Source organism: Rhinoderma darwinii, chromosome 11, assembly GCF_050947455.1.
Source record: "Rhinoderma darwinii isolate aRhiDar2 chromosome 11, aRhiDar2.hap1, whole genome shotgun sequence".
NCBI lineage: Eukaryota > Metazoa > Chordata > Amphibia > Anura > Rhinodermatidae > Rhinoderma > Rhinoderma darwinii.
This window is the reverse complement of record NC_134697.1, coordinates 11,214,000-11,236,171: the sequence shown is the minus strand read 5'-3', so window position 1 is coordinate 11,236,171 and position 22,172 is coordinate 11,214,000. Positions and strand designations below refer to the sequence as shown.

The window sequence follows — 22,172 nt, the reverse complement described above, 5'->3', positions numbered from 1 at the left end:
TCTTTTCCTCAGGGTCCCCGGCAGTCACTGACAGCCGGAGACCCGATCGCGCGGGCAGCAAGTTAAAACCCGAGCCGTAGAAAGTCTATGGCTCGGGTTTTAAGGACCCGTCCCTGACCGCTGGCCGTAAAAATACAGCCAGCGGTCGGGAACCAGTTGGGAAGGAGGATAAGCCTGCTGTACTGACCTCAGCGCCGGTGACCGACCGTCTTGCAGATTCGGAGTAACAGAACAGCCGTCCCTCGCTGTTCTGTTACTCAATGGCGGCGGCCCGCACTTGTCAGGGAGGCGTGTCCTACCCCTTTCCCGGCCAATTCCCTGCTCCTCCCCTCATCTTCGTTAGTTAGCAGCGCTAGCGCGCTGAATAAGTAACTTTGCAAGATGATGTGCGGTTCGGGCTGCCATGGGCCCCCTGGGAGCCTCGGGCCCCGGGCGGCCGCCCGAATCGCCCATATGATAATCCGCCACTGTCTCTCACTGGTAAAATTAACCTAGCCTAAAAATTCTAGACTGCTCATGACTTTGACAGTGGGCAAACTTACAAAATCAGCAAGGGATCAAATACTTATTTCCTCCACTGTATTACATTACTTATCCTGTACTGATCCTGAGTTACACCCTGTATTATACTCCAGAGCTGCACTCACTATTCTGCTGGTGGAGTCACTGTGCACTGTTTATACATTACACTCAAGCAGAGGATGCTGGGAGATTTCAGCTCAGAAGCCTGTAGAATTATGAATGCAGCTCTGGAATATAATAGAGGATGTAACTCAGCTCATGTTACTCAATTTTGTATGTAGATTAATATAAACTGTAAAATGATGTCCAATGATGTCCTTAATGAAAGAACACTACAGTCAGTCTCTCCAGCTTAAATGGCTGATAACAGGGGACAATATATTATATGCATAGCAAATCGGGTTATATTGAGTTAATGTTTAGTATCTGTCATGGAGTATACATAACCGGGCAGCCATATATGAGAACACGACCGGTCAAATACCCTGAAGGGTCATGTAGATTGTTGTCACTATATAGGAATACTGTAAATTATCCTGTGCGCTCATTAAACCCCCCATCCCCACAAACACAACTTCTACTTTGAGCAGTTGACTACTTTATCTATATGACATATGCAGCTGTGACTGATACAATAGATGTAGCAGAGCTGGGTTTGTCATTTGGTTCAACTCATAATAGTATCGTGATTTGTTACCTTTTGTTTATACATAGGACTGCAGGTAGGCCAATATCGCCCTGTGAAATATCATAGATCGGACCGTAATCCTGTTGCAATAAAGAAAAGGCTAAATAACAAACTCAGCTCTGCTACATCCGCATATAATAACTATTCTGCCTAAACATAAAATTCTCCATATATTCTGCAATCTGGTGATTATCCAGCAGCAACAATGTAGTCACAATGGAATGACAAGGACGGGGAGGGGGTATAAAATAAGATTGAAGACGCCTTTATGAGATCCACATAGAACTAGAGAAGCCAGAGATTGATTTAAAGATGGACGGAGCTGTGTATGCAGATCTCATGTTCCAGAACCATGGACCTCAAAGACAAGCGACACTGAGAATGGACGATGTGGAGAACGTCAACGAAGATCCGTGAGTGTGAACATGGAGATATCAACATTAACCCATCAGGGGCCCCATAGGTTGCAGCCACAGATGAGGCATAAAAAAATAAATACTCATTATGTATAGCATTATTCATACTAAGCCTCCTGGTTCATGAATAGAATGCCAGAACTACAGTGAGGACTGACACACAGGTAGTACAATAGAGGGAGCAGCGGTGGGGTGACATTAGATTTACATGTCTGCTATAGTAGATCAACATAACTAAGAAATGACAATAGAATATTATAACACTTCACACCAGAGGACGACTCTATATTATTATTATTTTTTTTTGGAGGGGGGATTGATTTTATAAGGAGATAATACCTGTAGATATAATATTGGTGCCAATTTATTATCATCCACTGACGCTTGAGACGTGGTGCCCTTTTCTACGTAAACTCCACCCATAAGTACAGGCCACACCCCCACAGCACCAGCAAACTGCCCCTCGTAAATAATATTGCCCCAAATTAACAATACTTCCAGCAGCTGGCAATAGGGGGCGCTCAGAACCTACATATTTATACAGCCCCCATTGAAGTCAATAGGAACCATATAAATACATATATAGCTATCTCCCCCTAGTGGCGGCTGCCCTGCCTGCATTTTGGGTGACCCTGGATAATCTGCAGAGTACGTCAGCATAGTATAACCGCTGGCGGCGCTGTATGACTGTATGTTATTCATATACATACAGGTGTCACCTCTATAGGTACAGGACACCTGAGCGCAGGTATTACTGCAGAGACTTGGATTCTGTATTTGTTCTGATGTTTCACAGGAGCTGCACATCCGAGAAGAACTTGGGATTTTCCTTCCCCCGGTGGTTTTTGGCTGGATCAGTTTTCCTGGTTGTCGCCCTCCTCACGCTCACAGCCGCCCTGCTGTCTTATTGTAAGTTCTATTTACACTCTGTGCACTGACGGGCAGTCTATTAGGTATATGGCCATGGCAGGCCCTCGACACCCTAATCTAATGGGTTAAAGAGCTGGGATCGGAGATATCTACGATCCGGGCCATTGGAGTTATCTACGATCCGGGACGTTGCTGCAGAATGTCAGCCACCAAAATATGCCAACCACAATGCCACCATAACAGTGTGAGCCACATTGCCACTAGAGCAACACCGCTAATATCACACCAACTAGCATGTCCATCCCCATTAGCGGGACACTTGTAAGCCCCCACCACCCAATCACCCAGGAATGCCCACAACACATCCTGAGAACGCCTTATTTTTATGCAAATTTGCCAATACCTGCTCAAGGGACAATCCCATGAAAAACGAGATGATTGGGGGGTATCCTTATATTAGTGCCAGCCACAGTGTCTCCATAACAATGCCAGCCACTTGGTGATCCCTGTGATGCCAACTATCACATTTCATGAAACACTGGGCATGCCTTAACATATGCCCTATACCTCCCAACATTTGTATCCCCTTTTGCAGGACACTTGTAAGCCCCACCCCCATCTATCTGGGAACGCCCATAAAACACCTTGAGACCGCCAACTTTTATGCAAATTTGCATAAGCCCCATCCCTGTTGTGATCTGTACGTGGGACAATCCACTGAAAAACGGGCATTTGGAGGTATGCAGATACCCGCTGTGGTCCCTTCTAATACAGTCCTGGATACAGGTGCCAACATCTGATTATACAGACAAGAGCCACAGATAAAGGAGAAACAGGACAATTCTCTTTTTCTGTATAATGTAAAAAATACTTTTGCTTTAAGGAAACCATTAACAAGCTGCTGTTGACAGATCTGCTATACTCATTTGTCTCTATTTAGTATTTTGAGAGCCAAAGGGTGTCCTTCTGTTTATGGGCTGTGGGTCTCACGAATCAATTCAATGCATGTAGTAGGCCGTCATATATTAAAGGGAAACTCCAGAAAAGACTAAAAGCTTTCCATTGTAAATATCGAATAGGGAGCCAGTCGAACTCAGTGTGGTGGACTAGAAGAGGCGCGTCATGGTAGTTTGTTTGGATTTTGTTATCAGCTGGATATTTACACAAGTCGTAATCAGGATACAAAATAAAATTAAAAAAATAAGATCCATCAACAGCAACTAACCTACTTGATGATGGTTTCCAGGTAGGAATACAGTAAAAATGAACTAACATATAAGTGACAATATATTACAGCTGCCTTCAGCCTCCATTAACCTTCTTTAATTAGCTTGCACATATCTGCATGGCAAATGTAATATTAATGCCGGTCACGCTCTAAATATATTTAAATTATGTTTCTATATATATTCATCAGATTTGCAGGTGAGGTCTAATCTACGCAGTGCTGAGGAGGAGGCGGAGACACTACGCGTAAACAACAGCCATTGGCTGGCTGAGTTGGAAATGGCGCAAGAACACGGATATTGGATGCAAAAGAATCTGTCCTCCTTACAGCGAGAATACCGCTCATTGCAGGAAACCATATTACCCCAACTGTCGTATAACCAGACCCAGCGCCAAAAGGACCTGCAGGTAATAGAGCAGCAGCGCCAAGATGTACGCAGCAACCTGAGTAAGCTTCAAGAACAGTACGGATCCTTGAGGAAGAAGAACATTCTCATCCCCTGGACCAGTAACTTGCTGATGAACTGTATGGCTACCGCCCAGGAGCCAGGTATCATTATTAGTGGCCCAGGAGCCGGGTATCATTATTATTAGTGGCCCAGGAGGCAGGTATCATTATAATTAGTGGCCCAGGAGCCAGGTATCATTATTAGTGGCCCAGGAGCCAGGTATCATTATTAGTGGCCCAGGAGCCGGGTATCATTATTATCAGTGGCCCAGGAGCCAGGTATCATTATTATTAGTGGCCCAGGAGCCAGGTATCATTATTATTAGTGGCCCAGGAGCCGGGTATCATTATTATTAGTGGCCCAGGTGCCAGGTATCATTATTATTAGTGGCCCAGGAGCCAGGTATCATTATTATTAGTGGCCCAGGTGCCAGGTATCATTATTATTAGTGGCCCAGGAGCCAGATATCATTATTATTAGTGGCCCAGGAGCCAGGTATCATTATTATTAGTGGCCCAGGAGCCGGGTATCAATATTATTAGTGGCCCAGGAGCCAGGTATCATTATTATTAGTGGCCCAGGAGCCGGGTATCATTATTATTAGTGGCCCAGGAGTCGGGTATCATTATTACTAGTGGCCCAGGAGCCAGGTATCATTATTATTAGTGGCCCAGGAGCCAGGTATAATTATTACTAGTGGCCCAGGTGCCAGGTATCATTATTATTAGTGGCCCAGGAGCCAGGTATCATTATTATTAGTGACCCAGGAGCCGGGTATCATTATTATTAGTGGTCCAGGAGCCGGGTATCCTTATTATTAGTGGCCCAGGAGCCGGGTATCATTATTATTAGTGGCCCAGGAGCCGGGTATCATTATTATTAGTGGCCCAGGAGCCAGGTATCATTATTATTAGTGGTCCAGGAGCCGGGTATCATTATTATTAGTGGCCCAGGAGCCGGGTATCATTATTATTAGTGGCCCAGGTGCCGGGTATCATTATTATTAGTGGCCCAGGAGCCAGGTATCATTATTATTAGTGGTTCAGGAGCCAGGTATCATTATTATTAGTGGTTCAGGAGCCAGGTATCATTATTATTAGTGGCCCAGGAGCCGGGTATCATTATTATTAGTGGCCCAGGAGCAGAGTATCATTATTATTAGTGGCCCAGGAGCCAGGTATCATTATTATTAGTGGTCCAGGAGCCAGGTATCATTATTATTAGTGGTCCAGGAGCCGGGTATCATTATTATTAGTGGCCCAGGAGCCGGGTATCATTATTATTAGTGGCCCAGGAGCCGGGTATCATTATTATTAGTGGCCCAGGTGCCAGGTATCATTATTATTAGTGGCCCAGGAGCCAGGTATCATTATTATTAGTGGCCCAGGTGCCAGGTATCATTATTATTAGTGACCCAGGAGCCAGGTATCATTATTATTAGTGGCCCAGGAGCCAGGTATCATTATTATTAGTGGCCCAGGAGCCGGGTATCAATATTATTAGTGGCCCAGGAGCCAGGTATCATTATTATTAGTGGCCCAGGAGCCGGGTATCATTATTATTAGTGGCCCAGGAGTCGGGTATCATTATTACTAGTGGCCCAGGAGCCAGGTATCATTATTATTAGTGGCCCAGGAGCCAGGTATAATTATTACTAGTGGCCCAGGTGCCAGGTATCATTATTATTAGTGACCCAGGAGCCGGGTATCATTATTATTAGTGGTCCAGGAGCCGGGTATCCTTATTATTAGTGGCCCAGGAGCCGGGTATCATTATTATTAGTGGCCCAGGAGCCGGGTATCATTATTATTAGTGGCCCAGGAGCCAGGTATCATTATTATTAGTGGTCCAGGAGCCAGGTATCATTATTATTAGTGGTCCAGGAGCCGGGTATCATTATTATTAGTGGCCCAGGAGCCGGGTATCATTATTATTAGTGGCCCAGGTGCCGGGTATCATTATTATTAGTGGCCCAGGAGCCAGGTATCATTATTATTAGTGGTTCAGGAGCCAGGTATCATTATTATTAGTGGTTCAGGAGCCAGGTATCATTATTATTAGTGGCCCAGGAGCCGGGTATCATTATTATTAGTGGCCCAGGAGCAGAGTATCATTATTATTAGTGGCCCAGGAGCCAGGTATCATTATTATTAGTGGTCCAGGAGCCAGGTATCATTATTATTAGTGGTCCAGGAGCCGGGTATCATTATTATTAGTGGCCCAGGAGCCGAGTATCATTATTATTAGTGGCCCAGGTGCCGGGTATCATTATTATTAGTGGCCCAGGAGCCAGGTATCATTATTATTAGTGGTTCAGGAGCCAGGTATCATTATTATTAGTGGCCCAGGTGCCAGGTATCATTATTATTAGTGGCCCAGGAGCCAGGTATAATTATTATTAGTGGCCTAGGAGCCAGGTATCATTATTACTAGTGGTTCAGGAGCCAGGTATCATTATTATTAGTAGTCCAGGAGCCGGGTATAATTTATTATTAGTGGCCCAGGAGCCAGGTATCATTATTATTAGTGGCCTAGGAGCCGGGTATCATCATTATTAGTGGCCCAGGAGCCGGGTATCATTATTATTAGTAGTCCAGGAGCCGGGTATCATTATTATTAGTAGTCCAGGAGTCGGGTATCATTATTATTAGTGGCCCAGGAGCCGGGTATCAATATTATTAGTGGTCCAGGAGCCGGGTATCCTTATTATTAGTGGCCCAGGAGCCGGGTATCATTATTATTAGTGGCCCAGGAGCCGGGTATCATTATTATTAGTGGCCCAGGAGCCAGGTATAATTATTACTAGTGGCCCAGGTGCCAGGTATCATTATTATTAGTGGCCCAGGAGCCAGGTATCATTATTATTAGTGACCCAGGAGCCGGGTATCATTATTATTAGTGGTCCAGGAGCCGGGTATCCTTATTATTAGTGGCCCAGGAGCCGGGTATCATTATTATTAGTAGTCCAGGAGCCGGGTATCATTATTATTAGTGGCCCAGGAGCCGGGTATCATTATTATTAGTAGTCCAGGAGCCGGGTATCATTATTATTAGTAGTCCAGGAGCCAGGTATCATTATTATTAGTGGCCTAGGAGCCAGGTATCATTATTATTAGTAGTCCAGGAGCCAGGTATCATTATTATTAGTGGCCCAGGAGCCGGGTATCATTATTATTAGTAGTCCAGGAGCCGGGTATCATTATTATTAGTAGTCCAGGAGCCGGGTATCATTATTATTAGTGGCCCAGGAGCCGGGTATCATTATTATTAGTGGTCCAGGGGCCAGGTATCATTATTATTAGTGGTCCAGGGGCCAGGTATCATTATTATTAGTGGCCCAGGAGCCGGGTATTATTATTATTAGTAGTCCAGGAGCCAGGTATCATTATTATTAGTGGTCCAGGGGCCAGGTATCATTATTATTAGTGGTCCAGGAGCCAGGTATCATTATTATTAGTGGTCCAGGAGCCAGGTATCATCATTATTAGTGGCCCAGGAGCCAGGTATCATCATTATTATTATTAGTGGCCCAGGAGCAGGGTATCATTATTATTAGTGGCCCAGGAGCCGGGTATCATTATTATTAGTGGTCCAGGGGCCAGGTATCATCATTATTACTGCTCGCAATTACCAGTATGACTACCAGGTGTTACTGTCAGCAGTTCCTGTGGGCAATATACACATAGATATAGGTGTAACCTGTGATTTTTTTTTCCCTGGGCCGTTTGATAACTTTTGCGCAGTTTTCCAATATCAAACCGGTTACCGATACAGATTTGATTTACCCTTCACCCTTGTCTACCCCACCTTTTGCTTGACAAGCATAGAGCATGGTTACCCAGACCACCATGAGCCCCTCCAAGCCCATTGGGCCCTGGCATCTGTCCAGGTTTGTCTGGTGCTTATGTCGGCCCAGGTTTATAGGGGTGTCTCGCGGCTACAATCCCTGTCCGTATGCAATACTACAGGGGGGTCCTGGTGCCAGAACGGAGAGCCGACCTGTTATAGCAGCTCCCGCACTGATGGACCCGGCCCTAAGCGCAGCTTCGCCCTGATTGCCGCGCCGGCTTTTTTTTAAGAAGGGTCTGTCTTTATGGTGTAACCCCCTTTAAGTACACAAGGTTTTTTGTTTTTTACCATCTAAATTGTAAAAATGACCAAATATTTGTAAATGAGCAGAAGTTTCATATTTAGATTTCTTTTATGGCTGCACTTCCTGTTGAAAGTTTTTTAAAAACGTCCGCCACAACTGACCAATGAAAGTCTACAGATAAGCGCTATGTACTGAGCTGTAAGACGTGAGCAGCAGGAACAAGAATGATATTTCCAATGAACCGGACGAGTTACCACAAGGAGATCATTCCTATAGTTGCAGGCATTTTGCAGTGTCTGGCCCTTTAACAAGTAGGATCCTGACAGTGAGAACTATCGGAGGATTGGTGTCATGGGGGGGGGGGGGGGTGGATCTCCTCGGCTGAACTCTTTCATTTAGGTCTCACTTTTTTATATATTTTTTTTTTATTTACAGACATTTTGTGTCCCTTTTGCCCCCTGGGGTGGAGGATCTTTGAGCTGTCCTGCTACCTGCTGTCAGGAGACGCTGGAAATTGGGACGAGAGTCGGTCGTGGTGCAGGATGCGGGGCGGGTACCTGGCTGTGATCAATGATGAGGATGAACAGGTATAATATGCAGGGACAAGACAAGCTCTTATGGTGCCCAAGACCAACCTGCCAGAGATAGTACCCCCATAAGAGTGCCAGCTATAGTGCTCCCACAACAGTGCCAGATGCTGTGCTCCCATAAATCTACCAGTGTCAAATTAAGAGTGCCAGACATAGTGCCCCCATAACAGTGCCAGATACAGTTCCCCCATAAGTGTATCAGTCACAGTACCCCCATTAAACTACTAATGTAACAATAAGAGTGCCAGACACAGTGTGCCCCCATAACAGTGACAGACACTGTGCCCGCATCACAGTGCTAGAGATAATGCCTCCATAGAGCTGCCAGCTGTAGTGATCCATTGCTCCCATAACAGTGCCAGACAAAGTGTCACCAAAAAACTACCAGTGTAATAATGAGAGCCAGACACAGTGCCCACACAACAGTGCCTAAGACAGTGCCCCATAAGAGTAACAGCCATAGTGCTCCCATACGAATACATTACACTGAGCCCTCACAACAGTGCCAAGTATAGTGCCCCCATAATAGAGCTAGACACAATTAACAGAACTAGACACAGTGCCTCCATAGATTGCCAGCTACAGTGCCCTTATAACAGTGTCAGACATACAGCCCCTTCACCCCCTTGTCCTGGCACCTACACTATGTACCATTTGATATTAACAATTGTTCCCCTTGGGTCGTTCTTGTCAAGTTGTTCAGAATTCTTTTCCAGACATTTTTTTCTTCTTATATCATTTCTTAGAAAAGTTGGGTGACAACCAGTACAGCCGCCATTACACTCCCACAGAGGTAGTCACCCAGCTTTCCTAGAGACCTTAACCCCCAACCACCTGTTACCTAGTAATATGGGTGCAGGGGGCTGAATAATGCAAGTCTCATCACTGGGGGCCTCCGGCATATCTTCATATTAGCTGCCCCTAACCACCAATGTCCAAGACCCGTGATCCTATAGTGGCGGCTCATACCCATCACAGGGAGTCTGGTCGTTCTATGTCACCTATGGGCGCATTATGCCATCATGTCTATAAATGTCAGCACCTCATTAATATCCTGCATCTCTCGTCCAGAATTTCCTGGAGGGTTTGGTGAATGAGACAACGTGGATCGGCCTCTCGGACCATCACAGAGAAGGGAACTGGCGCTGGGTGGACGGGACACCGTATGAATCTACAACATGGTGATAACACTTGTCGTCTTCTAACTAATAAGGATTTAAAGAGGAAATATTAATTATTAATATATATATATATAAACAATATAGCTAACAGAAAAAGCCACTTTGTAAAATACGTTACATTACTTATCCTGTACTGATCCTGAGTTACATCCTGTATTATACTCCAGAGCTGCATTCACTATTCTGCTGGTGGAGTCACTGTGTACATACACTACATTACTTATCCTGTACTGATCCTGAGTTACATCCTGTATTATACTCCAGAGCTGCACTCACTATTCTGCTGGTGGAGTCACTGTGTACATACATTACTTATCCTGTACTGATCCTGAGTTACATCCTGTATTATACTCCAGAGCTGCACTCACTATTCTGCTGGTGGAGTCACTGTGTACATACACTACATTACTTATCCTGTACTGATCCTGAGTTACATCCTGTATTATACTCCAGAGCTGCATTCACTATTCTGCTGGTGAAGTCACTATGTACATACATTACATTACTAATCCTGTACTGATCCTGAGTTACATCCTGTATTATACTCCAGAGCTGCACTCACTATTCTGCTGGTGGAGTCACTGTGTACATACATTACATTACTTATCCTGTACTGATCCTGAGTTACATCCTGTATCTCTTTATTTTATATAAATTTACAAAACATAAACTGAAAAACAAATACATAACTAATTCCATATAACCAAAAAGTCACAACCAAATTCTTATAAACAAATTTTCTTATATACATTTCTGTATATGAGAAGAGAAAACGATACCAGACCCGGCCACATACACCCCACTCTTATATACTTACATCTACACTTCATCCGAAACTAAACAATAACTAGAATATATACAAACATCATATAAACGTAATCCAAAGTACCAACAGAAAATCCCCCGACCCGCGTCAACCAAGGGCCTAAAGAAACAACATAATAATGATGATAATAATAATAAAACAACAACATAATAATAATAAAATAATAATAATAATAACCCCAAAAATCCAAAATATAATAATACTAATCCCAATTTTTTTTTATTTTTTTTTTTATATATATATATATTTTTTAATCACACTATACACATCCTGACTTTCCCTAACCTTACCCTTCTTACCTAAACTCCACCACCCCAGCCAGCATCTCGCCTCATGTCCTCTCACGTCCGCATAGTCCAGATGCTGGCCCCCACCACCACACCCAACACCCCAGCCCAGCCCCCCGCCCCATGTCCTCGCATGTCTGCATAGTCCGGGGCTGGGTCAGGCAAACCCCCCCCCCCGACCCCCTCCCAACCTATCTATTAACCCCCTTAAGTCTATCCCTATTCTAACAACATTTTTACAATATAATACAATACACGTCACCAACTTGTCCAAATACCAAACCATATACAAAATACACCGTACCGGAAAGCACCAAGTTCGGTCGCTTGTAAACCTTTTTCTTGCCATTTCAATCCTAAACAAAACAAAAATCTTCCAGTGCTTACCTAGCCCATCACCAGATAGAGAGAAGGGAAAGCCCCCCCCAGCACCCCCCCAGAGGCCAAGGTACCACGTCCACCGCTGCACCCTCCCTATCGCTTGCCCTATCTCCTTACCCTATTACTAGCCCTTTCTTGACCCTATTGAAAGCTGACCCTATGCTGACCCTCACCTTTCCCTTATTCCGAGCCCTATCGCTATATTTTTTTATTGGTGCCTCAGCGGAACGCAGACCCCCACCTCCAGTTGAGCACCGGTGACGACTCCCCCTCTCTCATGAAGGCAGACACATTAAGGCACCCAAAAGGAAAAGCCCCTCCAAAGACGAGAGGCTTTGGATGCTCCCAATCTGCCAACCTCCAAAGAATGCACCTTCACCAGGTCACCCATGATATTGCTAACAACCTCATCCACTAGGAGGATTTTCTTCTGGGTAGAAACTAGACATCGTGCATTCCACATAAAGTACCTGACCACTATACTGACTAGAAACAAGGTGCAATGGTCCCTACCACCGAGGTCTCCGAACACTCCATAGGCCCACCCAGCATAGGAGAGGCTGGTTAGGCCTGGCCAACCAATGGAGGCTCCCACCCTTTTGTATACCTCTGTATTGAAGGGGCAATGAAGCAGGAAATGCTCCATGCTTTCCAGCACTCCGCCGCACTCCTCCCGGGGGCAATCCCGATCATCAGAGCTTCTGCACTTTAGATTGCCCCTCACATACAGTCTCCCATGGAAGCAACGCCAAGCCAGATCCCAAAACTTCTGGGGAATTCTCACTGAATTTAAAAGTTTTAATCCCACCCCGAGGTCACTACTTGGGCAGTCTTTGAGCGCCAGGGGCTTCTGGAAGTGGGTCATCAGGACCCTCCTGTCAAGAAATTTTCTCGACATGGTCCTGATCTCCCACACCTCCAGACCCCACCAGCGAACAATCTTCAGCGCCAGGGTGACATAAGCCGGGAGATGTCCGTGAGGTGTACGCTGGTCTTTCACTTGCCCTCCTCTCTCCCATTCCTGGAAGAAAGGCCGAAACCACCCCCTGCAGGAGGATATCCACCAAGGAGCCCTCTCTTGCCAGAGGTTTGCCAGGTTGATCTTAACAAAGGTGTTCACTAGGAACACCACCGGGTTAACCATACCTAACCCGCCTAGTGTCCTTGGTAGGTAAGTAACCTCCCTCTTGATTAGGTTGAGCCTGTTCCCCCATAACAGCTGGAAGAACAGGCTATAGACCCGAGTCCAGAGAGGTTCTGGCAAGATGCACACACTGCCCAGGTAAAGCAACATGGGCACCAGGTAGGCCTTGGCCAAGTGAACCCTTTCCCTCAGGGTTAAGGACCAACCCTTCCATTGGTCGACCTTCTGGGCAACTAGATTCAGCCTATCCTCCCAGTTCTTCTTGGGGTAATCACCCGGGCCAAATTCGACTCCTAAGATCTTAGCAGACCCCTGAGGCTCTGGAAGGGTGTCTGGGAGATCAAAACCAGGATCTCCTCCTCCCAGCCAGAGACTTTTGCACTTATCCCGGTTGATCTTGGACCCAGATGCCAATGAGTAACGCTCCACTTCCGACATCACCCACTCTGCCTCCCCTCTCGAGGAGACAAAAATGGAGACGTCGTCTGCGTACGCAACCACCCTCTGAGTGGCCTCCGGCCCCTCCAGGCTGGCCCCGACTCCCGCCAATGGCCCACGATCGATCCTTTTAAGAAAAGGATCAATTGCGAACGCATATAGCAAAGGGCTCAAGGGACAACCCTGGCGGACACCAGACCCAACCTCAAAGGGGGTTCCAACCCAACCGTTCACCAGCACAAAAGTCTCAGCCCCAGTGTATAAGGTCTGTAGCCAATTGACAAACCCCCCCGGTAGGCCGTACCTCAGAAGGACCGACCAGAGGTACTCGTGGTCCACCCGGTCAAAAGCCTTGGCCTGGTCCAAGGACAGGATGTACCCCTCCCACCGACCAGAATTTTCCTGCTCCACTGCCTCTCTGACACTGAGGACAGCACTAAATGTGCTGCGGCCTGGAACAGAGCAATGCTGGACCGGCGAAAGGAGCCGGGATGCAAACTTCACCAGCCGATTAAACAGCACCTTTGCGAGAACCTTTCTGTCCGTATTGAGCAGCGCTATGGGACGCCAATTCTCAATACGGGTCGAGTCTTTACCCTTCGATAAAACGATCAAGGCCGACCTCCTCATTGACATTGGCAAAGTACCCGAGGAAAGGCACTCATTAAACACCTCAGTCAAGAGGGGAACTAGGGTTCCTTTAAAAGTCTTATAAAACTCGGATGTTAAGCCATCCGGCCCTGGCGATTTTTTGAGGAAAAGCTCATCAATCGCCAATCCCACTTCCTCTTCCTTGATCGAGTCTATCAAAACACCGAGAGAGGGGTCTACCCCTGGCTCAGGGATGGTTTCAGCCAGGAAAGCAGACATCTCGTCTCGGTTTGGATCTTGCTTCCCCAAGAGGTGCGAGTAGAAGGATCTGACGACCTCCAAGATCCCTGATTTGGATCTCTTCAGAGATCCTGTACTATCAATCAGTCCTGTCACAACCTTACGACTCACTGACATCTTACAGTTCCTGTAGGGGTCGGGCGAGCGGTACTTCACGAAATCCCTCTCAAGAACTAAAGATGTGTGCCTATCATACTGACACCTCCTGAGCAAAGCTTTCACCACGGAGATCTCCTCCCCACTACCCCCGGTTGAGACCAGATGTTCGAGTTTCCTCCTCAGTTCCTGATATAGGTGGTACCTACTCATGGACCTGAGGCTCGAGAGCCTGCGGAAAAATCCTGCCACCCGGACTTTAAACAACTCCCACCACTCAGACTTAGTACCACTGAGATCCAACAAAGGTACCTGGCTCTGAAGAAAATCCTCAAAGGCCTGTCTTATCTCCGCTTCTTCCAAGAGAGTAGAATTCAGCCTCCATATACCTCTTCCCATCTGGAGGGACTCTGCAATGTTCAAAGAGAAAATAATCATACAGTGATCGGAGAACTCCACCTCAACAACGGACACTGGTGAAGAGATGGCTTCCTCCTTCAAAAAAAACCTGTCTATCCTAGACCTACAACTACCTCTACGATAGGTGAAACCCGAGTGGCCTGGGGTATGCCTGATGTGGATATCCACCAGGCGAGCATCGCTAACTATATTTTTTAATGCTACACTATCATAGGTCAATTTTTTATCTCCGGAACCTCCTCTATCTCGGGGCCTCACGACAGTATTGAAGTCCCCTCCAAAGATAACTAGTCGACCTGAAAAAAGGAAAGGCTTAATCCTCATGAAGAGACTTTTACGGTCCCATTTGCTCTGGGGTCCATATATATTGATTAATCTTAATTCCTGTCCCCTCATGAGGACATCTAAGATCAAGCACCTCCCCATTTCTAACTCAATCATCCGTCGGCATGTTACCGGTGCGGTGAAAAGGACCGCCACTCCGCTATAGGGCTCAGCCGCAAGAGACCAGTAGGAGGGCCCGCGTCGCCACTCCCTCCTAGATTTAACGACGTCTGCCAAAAGTGACAGCCTGGTCTCCTGCAAAAACAAAATGTCGGCTTCAACTCGGCCAAGAAAATCAAAGGCTGCAAATCTCGCCCTATCTGACTTAATGCTGGCAACATTAATTGATGCCAGCGTCAACGGAGTGGGTGCCGCCATCATGGATGTTTGAGTTAGACGGCTTTCTTCTTCCCACCCCCCCTCTATCTGATGAGGACCCCCCTCCTTTGCCTCGCTTCTTGCAAACTGAGGAGTCCATACTCACCACCCTATTCCCATCTTCATCCCCAAGTACCGGGTCAACCTCCCCCTCTGGGGGCAACGGGCCCTGCAGCAGGGGAGGCTCAACGACTCTAGGGTGCCCTACCATGCCCTCCCTCTTAGTATGAGAGGCTGGAATGTCCACGAGAGCATGGTATCGATCAGTAGAGCGCACCAGGGGGGTACAGGATTTACCTTCCTGGGCCAGGGCGGGGCCAGATGTATTTGGCCCTTGGGTTTTGCCCGGTGTCCCTTTTGCTGTAGGCTGAGTCCTCTCTTCCTCTCCCACACATTTTTATAGTGGGAGGACTGAGAGTCCTCAGCCCTCTGCTCCCTTTGGATCCTCCTCATCTCCCCGTTCAATTCGGCCTCCCCAGGGGCATCAGCTTCAGGGGGGGCATCCAGATCCGAATCAGAGGTCGTCCCAGTTTCCTGGAGCGCCCTCCAAATCCTCTCCTTCCTTCGCTTCTCCGCCCTTCTCTGGCGAGAAGGGGGACCCTTCTTTGCATTCTTCCCTTGCCCCTGTGCCCCAACGTCCCTGCCCGCACCCTCACCCACGGAGGCCTCCCTCCTCTCATCCTCTGCAGGTTTGGAACAAGCATTGACAACAGAGCGAGGACACCGACTGAACGGGTGACCTAAGTCACCACACAGGTTGCCGCGAATACGGTCACATGATGCGGTTAGATGACCAATCCCCCCACAATGAGCACACTTGTGCACCTTGCAGCCTGCACTCAAATGTGAGGGGTCGCCACACCGGTGACACAATTTCGGCTGCCCCTGGTAGAAGACAAGTATCCGATCTCTTCCCAGGAAAGCAGACGATGGTATGTGGGACACCGTCTGTCCCAGACGCTTTAATTTAACCATGAACGTCCAGGCCCCTGACCAGATGCCAAACTCATCCATGTTCTTCCGTGGCATCTCTACTACCTCTCCGTACCTTCCCAACCAGGTCATGATATCAATATAAGAGAGTGACTCGTTACGGGTAAGAACGGTCACTCTCTTGGGACCACTTTGGCGAGAAAATGCTCGTGCAGCAAAGTCTCGCCAGCCAGGCTCGTCCTTCACCAGCTCGTAGTTCCCCCAGAAGACCTCAAGGCCCCCTAGGTGAACAAAGCTGATGTCAAACTCGACCGAGCCATGAGGATGTATCAAGGCAAAGATGTCACTCGCCTTGAAGCCCATCCCCAGCAGCAGCTCCACCACCCTCTTTCTGGGAGGGCACGCATCATTGCCGCGCCACCGGAGACGGACCACATTCCTCCTGGCTACAGCCTGCCCGGCTGTTGGGAGCGACCACTGATCTCCTCGTTGCTCTCGGAAGGCATTTAGACCATATCTGTCTATCCAGAAAGACAGGTCCTTCTGCACTCCCCCTATGGTTAGGGTTTGCTTTCCCTCTCTTAAAGCGTCCAAGAGACGTTGTTGCAAGTTACCGTCCCCGGACCTTGAGGATGAAGATGGGTGGGCCCGCTGTCCCCCCGCTGCGACACCAGCATAAGACCTACCGGATGTCACAGCAAGAGGAGCGCCAGGCCCATTGCCCCTGGTTGATACCCCATCCCCACCACCCACCCCCTCACCACCTACAGACACAGCACTCAACACCCCATTACCAGCAGACACTCCAGCAACTTTATTTACAGACACCTGCATACCCCCAGCAGTTTCCACATCCACAGCCGCAACTTTTTTATTTAACCCACCAGGTCCCCCTGCAGTCATCCTTCTGGCCAGGCCTGGTTCTATGTTAAGTATTTTTTCTGTACATTTTGTGTGGGTAGACACTGCTACAGTCTCCGCATCATCAGGCACCTTTGCAGGGACGCCACCAGATGTTATAAGCGATGTCCCCGCTGTGCCCTCCGCCTTATTAACCTCCATCTGTTCTATGCGCGGAACATTTTTGGGAGAGTGGCCACCGTCGTCCCCGACGCCAGCAGCCCCCTTCTCGCCTACACCACTTTTCAGCGATGCGGACGAAGGAGCCACTGACGTCACTGGAGCAGCCTCTGGCGCCGGAGAGAGCCCCCTCTGTGACCGCCCTTGTCCGGAACGTCTGACGGCTTTACTGCGACACCGACAGACTTCCGGCTTTCAGACACCACATCCGGTTTCTGGTTTACCCGTTCTCCCGACCCCTGACTCGCATCAAAGACCAGTTTCCCGGGCTCGCCGTTCACCGGACACGGGGACACACCCCCTGGCATCACCAGGCCACCAGTACCGCCCCCTTTGCAGGGGTTGGCGTCCGGCGCCATTTTGACCACCACGTGTTCTAATGCCGGACCCGTAACACTCTCCCCGCATTCCCGCTCCAGCCCCACTGCAGAGGTTGGAGTTGGGGGTCTTGCGGGACCTGCGCCCTGATCCTGACTTTCATCTGGCTCAGAGCACAGGGAGGATCTTGCTGTATACACAAGTTTAAATGAACCTTTAGCAGATTTTTTTTCCTTTTCCTTTTTTTTCTTCTTAAATTTTTTTTTCTTTTCCTTTTCCTCCTCTGCGGGTAACTCCGCACCAAAACAAAATCCCTGGAAGGATACCGGCGACTCCGCATTACGGATCTGAGTGAGTAATCCTGGAGGCCGCTCACTGTCAGTTTCAAAACACTCCTGATTCCTCCCAGCTGTGAGTCCACCCTCCTCCTCCTCACTGCTCCTGGGTGCCTCAGAATCTGTGCCTTCTCTGGACTTTACATTTTCACTCTCCATTGCCTCCACCACATTTTCCTTTGCTGTGTCTTCCTCCATACATTCTATTTTTATAGGTGCTGCCATCTCGGCAAACCTCTCTTCGTTTTTTAATTTTTCTCCAAACACCCCTCCGCCTGCCACAATCTCATCACGTCTTTCTTCCACTTCTTTTATTTCCTCCAACAAGGATTTCACAGTAAAACGGTATCGGGACCTCTTACCTCCTGAGGCTTTTGCAGCCCTTCCTCTGGCGACCGCCAAGTCCGCACGGAGCCGTTGCAGCGACTTCCTGAGGTCCCGATACTCCTCCAACCGCATAGCCATACGGGAGCTGAAGTTCTCCACCGTCTCTCCGGTCCTCAGCTGTCCCCATTCCTCCACACGACCGTCATCCAAATGTCCGGACAGTGCTGGTCCTTCTCTAGACGACAAAACCTCTATCACCATGCCGGACCGCGTCTCCATACCCTTATCCAGGGTTCCAGCCACGGGGGGAGCCAGGATAGCCTTGCCCCGAGATGATCTCCTCACCCCCGCGACCGTTTGCATATTCCCAGCTAGCTGGGATGACCCTCTACCCCCCGCTGGCATGCTCCGGAAGGTAGAGGTCTGAGGCTCCATCCTAGGATGGAACCCCCCTCAGGGTAATTTCCAAGCCCAGGCAGATGGTATGAGGCCTGGGCAGATAGGATAAGGAAAGTCCCTGGATCCAAGGCCTGCACGGAAGTCTCAGCAGCTCTCTCCACACGTCCTACTCCACCCACTCCAGAGCTGCACTGACTATTCTGCTGGTGGAGTCACTGTGTACATACATTACATTACTTATCCTGTACTGATCCTGAGTTACATCCTGTATTATACTCCAGAGCTGCACTCACTATTCTGCTGGTGGAGTCACTGTGTACATACATTACATTACTTATCCTGTACTGATCCTGAGTTACATCCTGTATTATACTCCGGAGCTGCACTCACTATTCTGCTGGTGGAGTCACTGTGTACATACATTACATTACTTATCCTGTACTGATCCTGAATTACATCCTGTATTATACTCCAGAGCTGCACTCACTATTCTGCTGGGGGAGTCACTGTGACATACATTACTTATCCTGTACTGATCCTGAATTACATCCTGTATTATACTCCAGAGCTGCACTCACTATTCTGCTGGTGGAGTCACTGTGTACATACACTACATTACTTATCCTGTACTGATCCTGAGTTATATCCTGTATTATATTCCAGAGCTGCACTCATTATTCTGCTGGTGGAGTCAATGTGTACATACATTACATTAGTTATCCTATACTGATCCTAAGTTATATCCTGTATTATACTCCAGAGCTGCACTCACTATTCTGCTGGTGCAGTCACTGAACATACATTACATTACTTATTCTGTACTGATCCTGAGTTACATCCTGTATTATACTCCAGAGCTGCACTCACTATTCTGCTGGTGGAGTCACGGTGTACATACATTACATTACTTATCCTGTACTGATCCTGAGTTACATCCTGTATTATACTCCAGAGCTGCACTCACTATTCTGCTGGTGAAGTCACTGTGTACATTACTTATCCTGTACTGATCCTGAGTTACATCCTGTATTATACTCCAGAGCTGCACTCACTATTCTGCTGGTGGAGTCACTGTGTACATACATTACATTACTTATCCTGTACTGATCCTGAGTTACATCCTGTATTATACTCCAGAGCTGCACTCACTATTCTGCTGGTGGAGTCACTGTGTACATACATTACATTACTTATCCTGTACTGATCCTGAGTTACATCCTGTATTATACTCCAGAGCTGCACTCACTATTCTGCTGGTGGAGTCACTGTGTACATACATTACATTACTTATCTTGTACTGATCCTGAGTTATAAGCTGTATTATACTCAAGAGCTGCACTCACTATTCTGCTGGTGGAGTTACTGTGTACATACATTACTTATCCTGTACTGATCCTGAGTTACATCCTGTATTATACTCCAGAGCTGCACTCACTATTCTGCTGGTGGAGTCACTGTGTACATACATTACATTACTTATCCTGTACTGATCCTGAGTTACATCCTGTATTATACTCCAGAGCTGCACTCACTATTCTGCTGGTTTTTATTGGAAACAGTCATCAAGCTTGTTGTCAGACACTCCCCTATGTACACAGTGATTAATTCTATATAAAAGCTGTAAAATGATGTTCAAAAGGTACAGATGTCAAGAACAGGTGGAGAAGAAGTTGTGGCCGGGCATGCACAGTCTCTGTCCATTGAAATGAATAGGAGTAAAGTAAGAAAACCTCGGAGTTCCTGACTGGGCAGGTTTCCTATGATGGTTCATTCCTTGGATAAGTTGGAGGATATTTTGACATTTCTTAGTTATATCTGTGTCCGGGAAAGCTGGATGACAACCAATAATGCTACAAATAAAGCTCACATAGAGATGGCCACCCAGCTTTCCTAGAGTCCCGAACCGCAAACCTGCTTATGTAGCATTATGGAAGCAGGGAGACGTATAACTAGGCATGTTTGCCATTCAGGAGTCTAGGAAAGTCAGTTACACAGAAAATCTAGTTCTTAAAGGGATTGTCAATCAGTACAACGTTATAGTCTATGGTGTCATAGGCTTTTTCTTTTTATAGTTATATTTTTTCCCCTTCATTATCTATATCTGTACTAGCCACCAGGTGGCGCTAAAGGCTATCCGTTAATAACAGAAATCTGTAGCACCACCTGGTGGCCAGAACAGATATGCTTGCAATAAATACAGATCATCAAAATCCTTGAGTCTCCACCAATTCAGCATATCCGACTGCCTGGTTCTATTTGCGGTAAAAAAACCAACCTGAATATTACATATAGATTTTGGCGCGTTACTTTTGTCCTATAGTGTAAAACTCCGTAGCTTTTACTGTGTCATTTCCAGGGTCTCACCTGTGACCTTTTTATTCTGCAGGTTTTGGCACACAGATCAGCCAAATAATGATGGCGATGAGGATTGTGTTACTTTATCTCCTGTATCTAAATGGGACGATGACAAGTGCAGCGAGAAATATAAAAGAGTTTGTGAGCGCCGCGCTGATCGGCTTTCTCTGAAGGGGATCACTCTAAGTAACTAACCCAACACCCCCGCCCTGAACCGAGGCACGAAAGAAAGTGGCTGACTAATGGGAACAAGAACCCACCTCCGACTTTGGATAAATTCTGATTATAAGTAAATGAAAAAATGTCTTGCAAAAAAAAAGGCTTTTTCTGTTTATTAAAAGGAAACCGTCAGTATGGAGACCATATTGTACCTGTGGCCTTTTTTCCACTCTACAAAACTGATGCGCCTTAAATCCACCTAATGCTCTTAATTTCAGAGGGCAGAAGTGTTATCAATGCGTTATAGTGGGTGACAACTCCTCTCTCCACAAGAGCATGAATACCCAGAGTAGTCACCCACTAGCTGCAGCTCTAGTTGCTAGGCAACTTCTCAAACTTATTTAGAAACAGCCTAGAAATCACCATTCATTGGGAAGTGTAAATGAGCCGACTTCAAAGTTCTTCTTAAAAACGCCACGATCTATAACAATGCTCATCCTGAGCTTGCTGGTTCATGAATGCAAAAATGATATAACTGCCAGAACCAACGTGACACAGGCAGAGCAGTAGTAGGGAGGAAATGTAGCTCTATATAACAATGCAGATGTATATGCCGTTCAGGGTCTGTGAAAAGCTGAGTTACAATCCATATGGGTAATATAACCTTGTAATCACAGATTATACAAGTGTTGTGTTTACATTGTCTGCAATGCGCAGGGTTACCCATCATGCCCCAATTTATATCGGGTTAGACAGTGAGGACATGGTGTGGTGGGAATGATATACTGCATGGAGCGGCTGGAACTACAGCGTGGATTTCTGTGCTGCTACTGACCCTTGCCTGACAACCAGGACCTAGTGACAGAGGCCTTTATAGAAATCATAGGGTCCCATAAAACAACCCCACTCTGTTTTTCTGATTTGATAAATTATTTATTTCCGGCTGCTTGCAGCCCCCACTAGGGGGAGCTAATTACATAGGGATTTTGAGTTATAAACAAATGGTATGGAATGAGCTCCTCCTAGTGGTGGCTGCAGGTAAACA

At 47.0% G+C, this 22,172-nt stretch overlaps 1 protein-coding gene across 1 annotated transcript; it reads left to right on the top strand.

The window, feature by feature from the left end:
- Positions 1-1,467: 1,467 nt before the first annotated feature.
- On the top strand, positions 1,468-21,326 carry LOC142663585 (uncharacterized). The gene is made up of 6 exons (XM_075842331.1): positions 1,468-1,623; positions 2,423-2,535; positions 3,914-4,273; positions 8,701-8,852; positions 9,927-10,036; positions 21,000-21,326. The coding sequence occupies exons 1-6, from the start codon at positions 1,523-1,525 to the stop codon at positions 21,160-21,162; spliced, it is 999 nt and encodes a 332-aa protein (XP_075698446.1). The 5' UTR covers positions 1,468-1,522; the 3' UTR covers positions 21,163-21,326.
- The last annotated feature ends 846 nt before the right edge of the window (positions 21,327-22,172 follow it).